This window comes from Microcaecilia unicolor, chromosome 12, assembly GCF_901765095.1.
Source record: "Microcaecilia unicolor chromosome 12, aMicUni1.1, whole genome shotgun sequence".
NCBI classification, from domain to species: domain Eukaryota; kingdom Metazoa; phylum Chordata; class Amphibia; order Gymnophiona; family Siphonopidae; genus Microcaecilia; species Microcaecilia unicolor.
The window spans coordinates 7,112,489-7,124,976 of NC_044042.1; the positions used below are offsets into that span (position 1 = coordinate 7,112,489).

At 41.5% G+C, this 12,488-nt stretch overlaps 1 protein-coding gene across 1 annotated transcript in view; it reads right to left on the minus strand.

Moving 5' to 3' along the window:
• Nucleotides 1-12,488, minus strand: part of CD34 (CD34 molecule) — a 62,587-nt gene that overhangs the window by 865 nt on the left and 49,234 nt on the right. Inside the window, exons 6-7 of the mRNA XM_030220549.1 lie at nucleotides 8,600-8,655; nucleotides 4,200-4,364 (exon numbers count right to left, since the gene is read on the minus strand). Of these exons, the coding sequence (XP_030076409.1) occupies nucleotides 4,200-4,364; nucleotides 8,600-8,655 (221 nt within the window). The remainder of the gene's footprint in view (nucleotides 1-4,199; nucleotides 4,365-8,599; nucleotides 8,656-12,488) is intronic.

Below are 12,488 nucleotides of genomic sequence, written 5' to 3' on the forward strand. Positions count from 1 at the left end.
CGGACAGTTAACTGGAGTGGAGGAGTGGCCTAGTGGTTAGGGTGGTGGACTCTGGTCCTGGGGAACTGAGTTCAATTCCCACTTCAGGCACAGTCCTATCTTTTTCTGTTTTCACTTAGGCGGTGATGTACTGAACGTCACATTTAACCACATAAGGAGAGATTCTACATATGGCGCCTAAAAAATTGGCGCAGAAATCAGAGCTGACTAAGCATACTCTATAATCGGGCACCGATTATAGGATAAGCTTAGTTGATATCTCGGTGCCTAAAACCTTGCATATCCATATACACCAATGAAAACGTAGCGTAAATCCTGGCGCATAGATTTATGCACACTGGGCCATATTCTATATGTGCGTAAATTTCGGAGCATCCATTTCCCCCGCCCGTAACCACGCCCCTTTTTGCTTATGTGCGTTAGAAGTCTGGTGCACTTAGTTACAGAATATGCTTAGCGAGTTGTGCGTGTAAATTCTAATCAGTGCCAATTAGTGCTCATTATTGCTTGTTAAGTGCTGTTATCACCACTCAGCTTGTTAAGCTTGTTAAGTTGCACGGATTGTTAAATTAACGCAGATCTCTAGGCATGCTCTATAGAATCTGGGGGATAAGGGATAGCTGGCCACACATAACCAGATATGCAGTGCTGGTGCTGGGACATGACCCGGCTTTGAATATCTGGCATAATCTCTGCAGCAGCCAAGAAAAACACTGGGTTTGGGATTTGTCGTTTGGTTACAATCAAAGTGGTTTGCATATTGTATACAGGTTCTTATTTTGTACCTGGGGCAATGGAGGGTTAAATGCCTTGTCCAGACTCACAAGGAGCTGCAATGGGAATTGAACCTGGTTCCCCTAGTTCACAGCCCACTACACTCACTAACCATTAGGCTCATGTCATCCCTGTTCCTGTCTCTCTCATGCAGATGGGATCCAAGCAGAGCTGAGTCTAGGAGCTGTGAAGTAGCTGAGGCTGCAGGGAGCATGCCTTGGTTTGCACCCTGAAGGGAAGGACCATCTTTGCAAAGTCCTGATAGGTTTGTAGAATCACAATCTGTGTTCTGGCTCAGACCTTTCTTGACTCTTCTGTTGGGCGGACAATGAATTTAAGCCAGATCTGAGCTTGAGCCTTTATTTGACCTACTGACCACCAGCATATAAGTGTCCCATGAACTCTGTCCCTGACAGCTCCATACAAGTGGGTTCTGATTCCACGTAAATAATGGGAAGAGGAGCCATGACATGCTGAAAAATTGATAAGCTTAGGAAATAATTCTTTCTTTATTGGCTTAATTGGATAGCCCGAATTCCAGAATAGAAACAATAATATTTCTTTGAAAAAATATATATTTGATTTGCTATGAAGTAAATATAAAGATATTTCCCTTTGATTCCCAGCTTATAATCTATTAACAGTTAGTCTACATGTCCTTTGTCTCTAGTCACACTAGCCATGTTCAAAGCATTGTTATATAGCATGAAATTATTCAATATTTTGTAAAGTTATTTACAGCAGTGCATGTGTATATTCATTCAGTAAAGCATTGAATTATGTCAGTGATGTTACATATATTGATTAGCGGTTCACAGTAATGATTAGATATTTAAGTAGCCAAGAATTCGGGCATATCTGCTCGACTGTGAGCCTTTCTAGCTTTTTTTCTAATGTATTGATAAGCCGATACTGACCCATAATATAAACTTATTCTGTCCTTGCAAAACAGGCACTTGTTAAGGAAGCATTTGTAAGGTGCAAGACAGACTTGCAGGCTTATTTTTGAAAGAGAAGGGCGCCCATCTTCCGACACAAATCGGGAGATGGGTGTCCCTCTCTCAGGGTCACCCAAATCGGCATAATCGAAAGCCGATTTTGGGTGCCCTCAACTGCTTTCCATCGCGGGGACGACCAACATTCCTGGGGGCGTGTCGGAGGCCTAATGAAGGCGGGACTGGGGCGTGCTTAACAGATGGGCGTCCTCGGCCGATAATGGAAAAAAGAAGGGCATCCCTGACGAGCACTTGGCCGACTTTACTTGGTCCATTTTTTTTCACGACCAAGACTCGAAAAGGTGTCCGAACTGACCAGATGACCACCGGAGGGAATCGGGGATGACCTCTCCTTACTCCCCCAGTGGTCACCAACCTCCTCCCACCCTAAAAAAAAAGCTTAAAATTTTTTTCCAGCCTCTATGCGAGCCTGAAATGTCATACCCAGCTTCCTGACAGCAGTATGCAGGTCTGTGGAGCAGTTTTAGTGGGTGCAGTGCACTTCAGCCAGGCGGGCTCAGGCCCATCCCCCCCTACCTGTTACACTTATGGTGGTAAATGGAGCCCTCCAAAACCCACCTGAAACCCACTGTACCCACATGTAGGTGCCCCCCTTCACCCCTTAGGGCTATGGTAGTGTTGTACAGTTGTGAGGAGTGGGTTTTAGGGGGGTTTGGGGGGCTCAGCACCCAAGGTAAGGGAGCTATGTACCTGGGAGCTTTTTCTGAAGTCCACTGCAGTGCCCCCTAGGGTGACCGGTTGGTGTCCTGGCATGTAAGGGGGACCAGTGCACTACGAATGCTGGCTCCTCCCACGACCAAATGCCTTGGATTTGGTCGTTTCTGTGATGGGCATCCTCAGTTTCCATTATCGCCGAAAACCGGGGACGACCATCTCTAAGGACGACCTAAGGACAACCATCTCTAAGGTCGACCTAAATGTTGGGATTTGGGTGTCCCCGACCGTATTATCGAAACGAAAGATGGACGCCCATCTTGTTTCGATAATATGGGTTTCCCCGCCCCTTCGCCGGGACGTCCTTAGAGATGGAAGCCCTTAGAGATGGTCGTCCCCATTCGATTATGCCCCTCTATATGAGTTGCCAAACTGGATCAGACCAGGGTCCATCCAGATTTTGACAGCGGCAGGTAGTGGGAAGAAGAAAGCTGGTTTCCGTTTCCATAAAGCAAAGTAACATCATGCTGCTTTGACCATCTGCTTCATTTCAGATTTGCAGTTTTTGAAAAATCCAGCTTAAATAGTATTTAATGTGGTTCCAGAAGATCTTATTTGAACTCTGAGCGACCTTCTGCTTTTCACATTTGAAGTGCAAATGTTGAAGCCAACCTCAAAACATCAAAAGATATTGAGTGAAACCACTATTCTGTTGATAAGATCAACACTTGGGTCCTTTAGACATGACATCATTGATCACCCAGTAACACAGCTTTTGGAGATTCATTGCAAGCTGTGTTATCATGTACCACAGGAGTCACTAATCTACGGTTCTGAGATACTGCAGGCTAATGACTCCCACGGTAAAGGTCAAAGGCCAACTTTTACTGCATCTTAGTAATTACCCCCCCCCCCCCCCCCCCCGAATTGTGCATTGGTCTCCCAGGAGAGATGAGAGGATCTCTGACAGGGTGGATGGAGTCCCTTACTGATTCATTACATTAAAGGAGTGCACTATGAAGACAGTATACATGTTATTGCACTGTGCTGCACTTCCTTCCCTCCACTTCTGTTCTCACCTTTGACCCTGTTGTGATGTCACCATTCATGTCAAAGAATGTGCTGTTGGCAAATGTACTATAAGTATACATCTTTTTACTAATTAGCAAATGGGAATGAGGACTAAAAACAGACTATAGCAGGAGTGAGCCAAATATGGCCCACTATTGAATTTTTTGCAGTCCCTGAGACAGTGGGAAGTTTACACAGAAAACTTGAGTTTTGCCAGTTTAAAATACTGTATTTTATAAATAATTTTTAGAATAGCCACTGTAGCAGTTGTTTTTAGTTAAATTGTTTACTTATTTATCACAGGTCTATGGAGTGAATTTCTAGTTCTGACCTGCTAAGGGTAGCCCTGATATTCTTGTGGTCCTCTATGTATAAAGGTTGCCCACCCCTGGATTATAGTATTTTTTCCCCCAGTGTGAACATTATTGTCCAACCAAAACACGATAGAGAATGTAGTTTCCCTTTTCTGTGAAAATACTGTAGCTTGCTAGTTTGTCCCGTTGTTGACCACTGGGAGGCAGAACTGTATTTAACCTCTGTTCTTGTGTCCTGCTAGAGTATAGAAATTAGTCCCCGTTCACCAAGTCAGTAGGAAGGTTTGGTTTCTAAGGGCCCTTCACAGTCTCTGATGTTTTTTATTGGTTAGTTTTAACTTTTGTTGTTTTGCCAGTCATAAGAACTAACCAGCCTCTGTCTTCCGGGGCTCCAGCTCTGTCTGTTTGATAGGAAGAGGCCAGCTATAACGATGGCTGCCAGCAGGAGGCCACATGTGAGTAGGGCGATCAGGGTCTTTCTGGTCCGGTCCAGATGGTCATAAACCTTCTCCAGCTTGTACTGCTGAATGCCCATCTAGAAATATACCAAACAAACAAGTAAACAAATACTCAAAAATGCAAGCATGCATATACAACAGTTCACTGACTTTCCCATTGTAGTACTGGATTTTTGGCAGTCTAAACCTTTGCTTGAATCAATGTATGGATTATCCAAAGAGGAAGTGCTTCAAAATCATACAGGGCCATCACATCAGAAGGACCTCTGCCTTCTCAGATGCTCTTTGTTCAAGAATACTTTTTCTGTTACCCTTATCATGCTCTAGTAACGGGTATCCATATGTTTATAGATTCCCGTTTTCTGACGGAATATTGACTATAGAGTTTATGTTTCGCTTGGATAGCACCCGGAGATGACATACGTCACTGTACGATTCGGACGTCATCCCGTTCTTTAAATAGTAGCGTCTTTCTCATTGCGGATTTTCATTGACTATAGAATTTATGTTTCGCTTGGATAGCACCCGGAGATTGTCTCAATTTGTGAGCACCTTTGGAAGAATATCTGTATATGCCAAATTGAAGACCCCCTGAGGAAGGCCTCTCTGGCCGAAACACGGACCGTGTAGCGTCTTAATAAAGGATTTTGGCTTTTTGACATCTTCCGCCTCCCTTTTGTTGTTGTCTTGTTTTTTTGCGGGAGATTTGGACTCTCTTTGTTGTTGTTACTAGAGCTCTGTCAAACCAAGAAAGATGACCAGTTGAACACACCAGAAGTGATAGGAGAAACAGAGAGGGTAATTATAAGGTGAGAAAGACTATATTAATATCAAAAATGTGAAATATAAAAGCATAAACAATTATTAAAATTTAAATATATACTTATTTTAATTGTTATTATTACGAAGACAAATCTATAGTCTACAAAAAGGAAGACATAAGCAAGCAACAAAAAATTACAAAAAGCTATTAATAAAACCGAACATTGTTTCAGCATCAGCTCTGCATCAGAGATATACCTTTATGTGGTATGGATCACACATTTGATATACAGCCATAAGAACATAAGTGTTGCCATACTGGGACAGACTGAAGGTCCATCAAGCCCAGTATTCTGTTTCCAAAAGTGACTAATCCAGGTTACAAGTACCTGGCAAGATCCCAGAACAGTAAAACATATTTTATGCTGCTTATCCTAGAAATAAGCAGTGGATTTTCACAAGTCCATCTTAATAATGGCTTATAGACTTTTCTTTTAGGAAGTTATCCTAACCTTTTTTTAAACCCTGGCAACGAATTCCAGAGTTTAATTACACGTTGAATGAAGAAATATTTTCTCTGATTTGTTTTACATTTACTACTTAATAGCTTAAAAGCAGTTTACATGTTCTCCCTCATTCTATAAAATCAATAATTGCTTATTATTGGTGTTAATTAGTGCTAATTGGCAGGTGCATAACTGGCCTTAGTCGCTATTTTATAAACTGGGTGCACAAAATCCATAGCGTGCAAGTGCAAGGGGGCTGTGGACAAGTCAGGGGCGTGCCCAGGACTTACACGCACAGATTATTGAGTACTAGTAATCGTGCGGCTTGTAGCTAGTAAGTGCTCGTGCCTGCAATTAGGCCTGTATTTCTATAATGCAGTTCTGTGAGCAATCGCTGTTATAGAATCTGTGCAATGCTATCCTGTTCTAAAATAACCCAACTTAACAGTAGCCCATGTTGATAACTTCCCCCCCCCCACACATTTTTTTATTATCTATCCCTTCTTTTATATATATAAAAGTGCATCATTCCATGTTTTTTAGGCCTTTCTTCATACCTGTTCCCATCATAAACAGGTCTCTAGTCTAGTAATTTTAGATGATGATACGCACATCTGCTATAATATGTTTTTGTTGGGCCTAAGGTTTAGTTATTTAGATATAATTTAGGCACAGTATTGAAATAGTGTCTAAGATGTATCTCTGATGCACTCTTGATGCCGAGAAACATGGCTATTTATTTATTTGTACTACTACTATTACTTATCATTTCTATAGTGCTACTAGACGTACACAGCGCTGTACATTGAACATGTAAGAGACAGTCACTGTTCGACAGAGCTTACAATCTAATCAAGACAAACAGGACAAATAAAGGATAAGGACAAAGGGTAGCAAGATTCCGGAATCCCAAAGAGTAGCAAGATGCCATGTAAGAGACGATCCCTGCTCCACAGAGCTTACAATCTAATCAAGACAGATAAACAGGACAAATAAGGGATAAGGACAAAGAGTAGCAAGATTCTGGAATCCCAAAGAGTAGCAAGATTCTGTGCGGAATCCCAAAGAGTAGCAAGATTCCGGAATCCCAAACACTATTACTACTACTACTACTACATATCATTTCTATAGTGCTACTAGACGTACACAGCGCTGTACATTGAACATGTAAGAGATAGTCGCTGTTCGACAGAGCTTACAATCTAATCAAGACAAACAGGACAAATAAAGGATAAAGACAAAGAGTAGCAAGATTCTGTGCGGAATCCCAAAGAGTAGCAAGATTCCGGAATCCCAAACACTACTACTACTACATATCATTTCTATAGTGCTACTAGACATACGTAGTGCTGTACATTGAATATGTAATCTGACAGTTCGCTGTTCGACAGAGCGTACGATGTAATCAGGACAGACAAACAGGACAAATAAGGGATAAGGACAAAGAGAAGCAAGATTCCAGAATCCTAAAGAGTAGCAAGATTCTGTGCAGAATCCCAAACACTACTGCTACTACTACGTATCATTTCTATAGCACTACTGGACATACGCAGCACTGTACACTTGACCATGAAGAGACAGTCCCTGCTCGACAGAGCTTACGATCTAATCAGGACAGACAAATAAGGGATAAGGACAAAGAGTAGCAAGATTCCGGAATCCCCAAAACTACTACTACTACTTATTTCTAGCTTATAGAATATGCACATGTGCTGTTCTTACGACTAAAATTTAGGTTTTAGATGGCCTAAATTTAGTGCTACTAGACGTACGCAGCGCTGTACACTTGACCATGAAGAGACAGTCCCTGCTCGACAGAGCTTACAATCTAATCAAGACAAACGGGACAAATAAGGGATAAGGGAATTACTTAAGGTGGGAATGATAAAACAGACATGGGTACTGAACAAGTGAATAGGAGTTAGGAGTTAAAAGCAGCCTCAAAAAGAGAGAGAGAGAGCGATGAAAGGAGAAAAAGAAAGAGCTAGTTAACATTTGAACCAAAGGATTGAGTACACAGATGCAATTTGAGTAATTTCTTGAATTCCGAGATAGTGGGTCACTTCCTAAAATGTGACATGGCAGGGTTTTACTAAGATCTTTATAATGTTTTGTTGGTTATTCAAGGTGGAACTAGCATTCAGTTGCAAGGGATTGCATGAGAAATGAGTGTTAAGACACATGAGACGTTTAAGTGGCATAATTGCCTGCGAACAGAAGAAGAGTTCAGTGACAACTCATTCCTGCCTGCAGATTACTTCCACCAGCCCACGGATCTCACTGGAATATGGATATGAGTTGAGGTGAGGTTTTCCTGCACTCTCTGCTCCTGCAGCCTTGAGAGGGCACCTCAGTGCCTGCAGTGGAAGGGTTTCATGTACTTATTTTTGTCCTACAGTTTCCTCAGGTTGTGTTCTCCTTTCATTTAGTCAGTTTTAAAATCCTAAAGGATGGAATCCCATTATAACTACAAGGATAATGTAATCAGTTCTTTCACCCTAGCAGTGCAGAATGCCACAGTTAGGGGCTGGGCTTAAAGTTGGTATGTGTGTTTTACCTATATTATGCTCCTCAAACCAGTCTGTTTAATGCTAAGTGAGAAGAATCTTCCAGTGATATTTTTTGTCTATTAGATTGTAAGCTCTTTGAGCAGGGACTGTCTTTCTTCTATGTTTGTGCAGCGCTGCGTATGCCTTGTAGCGCTATAGAAATGTTAAGTAGTAGTAGTAGTCTCTCGCCACACCTCAGAGTTACAAGTATTTCATACCACAGTCCCATCTTCTAGGTCAGGAGAGTGCAACTCCAGTCTTCCAGGGCCTCGATCTGGTCATATTTTCAGGATAATCCTAATCCTAATGGGTATTCATGAGATTGTTTTGCATGATAATTTTGAGCCACTGTGCACTCATATCTCATGCATATTCATTAGGGCTATCCTGGGAACTGACTGTTTGGGGATCCCTGACTACCCTCTCTGCAAGGTTGACTGTGCCCTGCAAGTATGCAGGTTTTAGCAGATAGCATGGGCGCCCAGGAACAGTTACCTGATGGAAGGATGATCTTTGTGTCTGCATAACATCAAATGTCTTTTTAGCATCATCTGTCAATTAAGAAGAAAAAATAATATTGTGAATAATGTTCCATGGTTACAAAAGGACAGAACATTCATAATAATTCTACCTGAGGATTTTTCTTTACCTACATTTACAGTTGTTACTTCTGAATGCAACCAAGGGGTGGGGAAGGGGGGGGGGGGTGTAACATCTCAATGGTTTCCTATAAAATACTAATGGAATTACAATGGCTTTCAAAAACACAGCTTTCTTTCCCAGTGTGGCTTCTCAGGAATTTTGAGCCTGAAGATCCAGCAGAAACTTCTTTTGGCTGACATCATAAGTACATAAGTATTGCCATACTGGGACCGACCAAAGGTCCATCAAGGCCAGCATCCTGTTTCCAACAGTGGCCAATCTAGGTCACAAATACCTGGCAAGATCCCAAAAAGTACAAAACATTTTATACTGCTTACCCCAGAAATAGTGGATTTTCCCCAAGTCCAATTTAATAATGGTCTATGGACTTTTCCTTTAGGAAGCTGTCCAAACCTTTTTAAAAACTCTGCTAAACTAACCATCTTTACCACATTCTGTGGCAACAAATTCCAGAGATTAATTACACGTTGAGTGAAGAAACATTTTCTCCAATTCGTTTTAAATTTACTGCTTTGTAGCTTCATGTAGCATTATGTATTTACCCAGAAAGTGTAATGGCCAGCCACAGTGCTTCCAGTAGTAAAAAGGACATGCAGTAAACATCAAGTTAGGCAAGGATTTGTAAATTCCTCCAGGACTGTCTTGCCAGGGATGAAATGCACTTGGCTTGTGTTCCTGCCTCACAATAATTTGTTTGGGGAGAGGAAGGTCATAGGGATATATGGTGAGTGTTTTCCTTCCTTGAATGAATACAACCTCCACCCTACTTCTCTGCTATCCTCCTACTCCCTATCGTCACCAGGTACAATCCTCTCTTCCTCAAGCCACTTGCAGTCCTTGCTCTCCTTTCTTTCTCCTTAGCCCTTCTCTTTGCTGACTCTTGCTGCCACCATCTAGGCTGCGATGGGGGCTGAAGTTGCTGCCTCTACTCACCAGGGCCTCCTCTAGGGCTTCTGCTTGAGGCTGAAGATATATCTGCTTTGCCTGTCCATCTCATCTCCTGTGAGAGCCCACTTGCCCCATATAAATAGAAACCTTCATTCCTCTGTTCGTCAGATTCATAAAACATGTCTCAGTCCTCTTTTTCCTTTACTACTTTCTAGGCCCTTGCTAACCTGTTATCGCTCATCTCACCACAGCCCTGAAGACTCTTTGTTTTGAGAAGGCCCATAGTAGTTAACGACAGCTGATACATATTATTTCTTGTGTTTATAGTGGAGCCTGTTAGGGCCCCCTCTGACAGCCTAGTATCAGTGAGGGCCGTGATTATGTAGGAATTATTTCTCTGATATATCTACTTACCGTAAGAAATATACAATTTGGAAATATGGGTCAAATAGGGTTTTTCTACCTCCTTGCACCCACCCCAGATATGATGGACCAGCCACCCCTAAGATGTGGGGTGATAGAAAAATACAGAGGCTATTTTCCTTCTAAGGGGATAGTCTTTATTCTGGTATAGATAATAACAAGGCAATAAGATGATAAAGCAATTAGACAATAAACTAATTAGGCATTAAAACAATTAGGCAAAGTAATTAGATATGTAATTGGGGATTTAGGTAAAGTGCAGGAAATGCAGTGCTCAGACATTTTAAGTCTGAGCTTTTAACTTATGCATTTCATGGGCCACTACTGACCTGTCAGTGGTCAGAAAAAGAGCAAATCAATTCACTTGTTAAGTGCTGTTATTAACACTGATTAGCTTGTTAAGCCAATTAAGTTACGCACGCTGTTAAAAAGAATTTGCCTGGATTATGGCATGGATCTCTAGGTGCACTATATAGAATCCGGGGGATAGTGCACGCTGAACTAAAACCTGGAGTAAATTGCCTGTTCCTAAGTTCAGGCATATTCTATAATAGTGATTGTAATTTTTAGGAATGCCCACGAATTACCTCTGCCATGACTAAGCCCCTTTTAAGATCCGGACATTAGAATGTATGCACACCACTTTACAGAATACACTTAGAAAGTTGCACACATAACTACTAATTAGTGCCAATTAGTGCCGATAATTGTCATTAGTGGCCAATTATTGGTGTTGATTAGCTTGTTAATTAACTTGCGCATGTAAATCGGCTATGGGCGTTGATTTGCATGCACAACTTTAGTCACCATTTATAGAATCCAGGGGGGTTAGTGTCCGTGTTCAGTACCGTATACATACAAAGAGCAATTCTGTGAACTAGGTGTTAACTTTTACATGCCCACTAAACATAAGAACATAAGAATACCATACTGGGTCAGACTAGTGGTCCATCTAGCCCAGTATCCTGTTTCAAAGAGTGCCCAATCCAGGTCACAAATACCTGGCAGAAAACCAAATCTTGGCAACACCCCATGCTACAATCCCAGGGCAAGCAGTTTCTTCCCCATGTCTGTCTCAAAAGCAGACTATGGACTTTTCCTCCAGGAATTTGTCCAAATGTTTTTTTAAACCCAGATACGCTAACCGCTATTACTACATCCTCTAGCAAAGAGTTACACAGCTTAACTATTCGTTGAGTGAAAAAATATTTCCTCCTATTTGTTTTAAAAGTATTTCCATGTAACTTCCTTGAGTGTCCCCTAGTCTTTGTACTTTTGGAACGAGTAAAAAATCAATTTACTTCTTCTACTCATTCTACACCACTCGGAATTTTGTAGACCTCAGTCATATCTCCCCTCATCCATCTCTTTTCCAAGCTGAAGAGTTCTAACCTCTTTAGCCTTTCCTCATGCGAGAGGAGTTCCATCCCCTTTATCATTTTTTTGACTCTTGTTTGAACCTTTTCTAATTCCGCAATATCTTTTTTGAGATATGGCAACCAGAACTGAACGCATCTTGTTTGCATTTTTGGCCGCCACCACACATTGAGCAGAAGATTTCAGCGTATTATCTACAAAAAAACCTAGATCTTTTTCTTGTTTGCTGACCCTCAAGATGGACCCTAGCATCAGGTAACTATGATTCAGATTGTTCTTTCCAATGTGCATCACCTTGCATTTGTCCAAATTAAATTTCATCTGCCATTTGGATGCCCAGTTTTCCAGTTTCCTAAGGTCTCCTGCAATTTTTCACAGTCCACACGTGTTTTGTGTCATCCGCAAATTTAATCACCTCACTCGTTGTTCTGATTTCTATATCATTTATAAATATGTTAAATAGCACTAGTCCTAGTACTGATCCCTGCGGCACTCTACTGATCACCCTCCTCCATTTAGAGAAATGACCATTTAACCCCACCCTCTGTTTTCTGTCCAATAACCCATTCCTGATCCACACCAGAAAATTGCCTCCTATCCCATGACTCTTTTAATTTTCTCAGGAGTCTCTCATGAGGAACTTTATCAAAAGCTTTCTAAAAATCTAGACACAGTACATCAACCGACTCACCTTTATCCACATGTTTATTCATGCCTTCAAAGAAATGAAGCAAATTGGTGAGATAAGACTTCCCTTGGCTGAACCCATGCTAACTTTGCCCCATTAAACCATGTTTGTCTATGTCTTCTGTAATTTTATTCTTTATAATAGTTTCCACTATTTTGCCTGGCACTGGCATCAGGCTTACCAGTCTGTAATTTCCCGGATCACCCCTGGAACCATTTTAAAAAATCTGTGTCACATTGGCCACCCTTCAATCTTCAGTTACTATGGACGATTTTAACAACAGGTTACATATTACTAAAAGCAGGTCATCACTTTCATACTTGAGTTCTTTGAGTACCCTTGGAT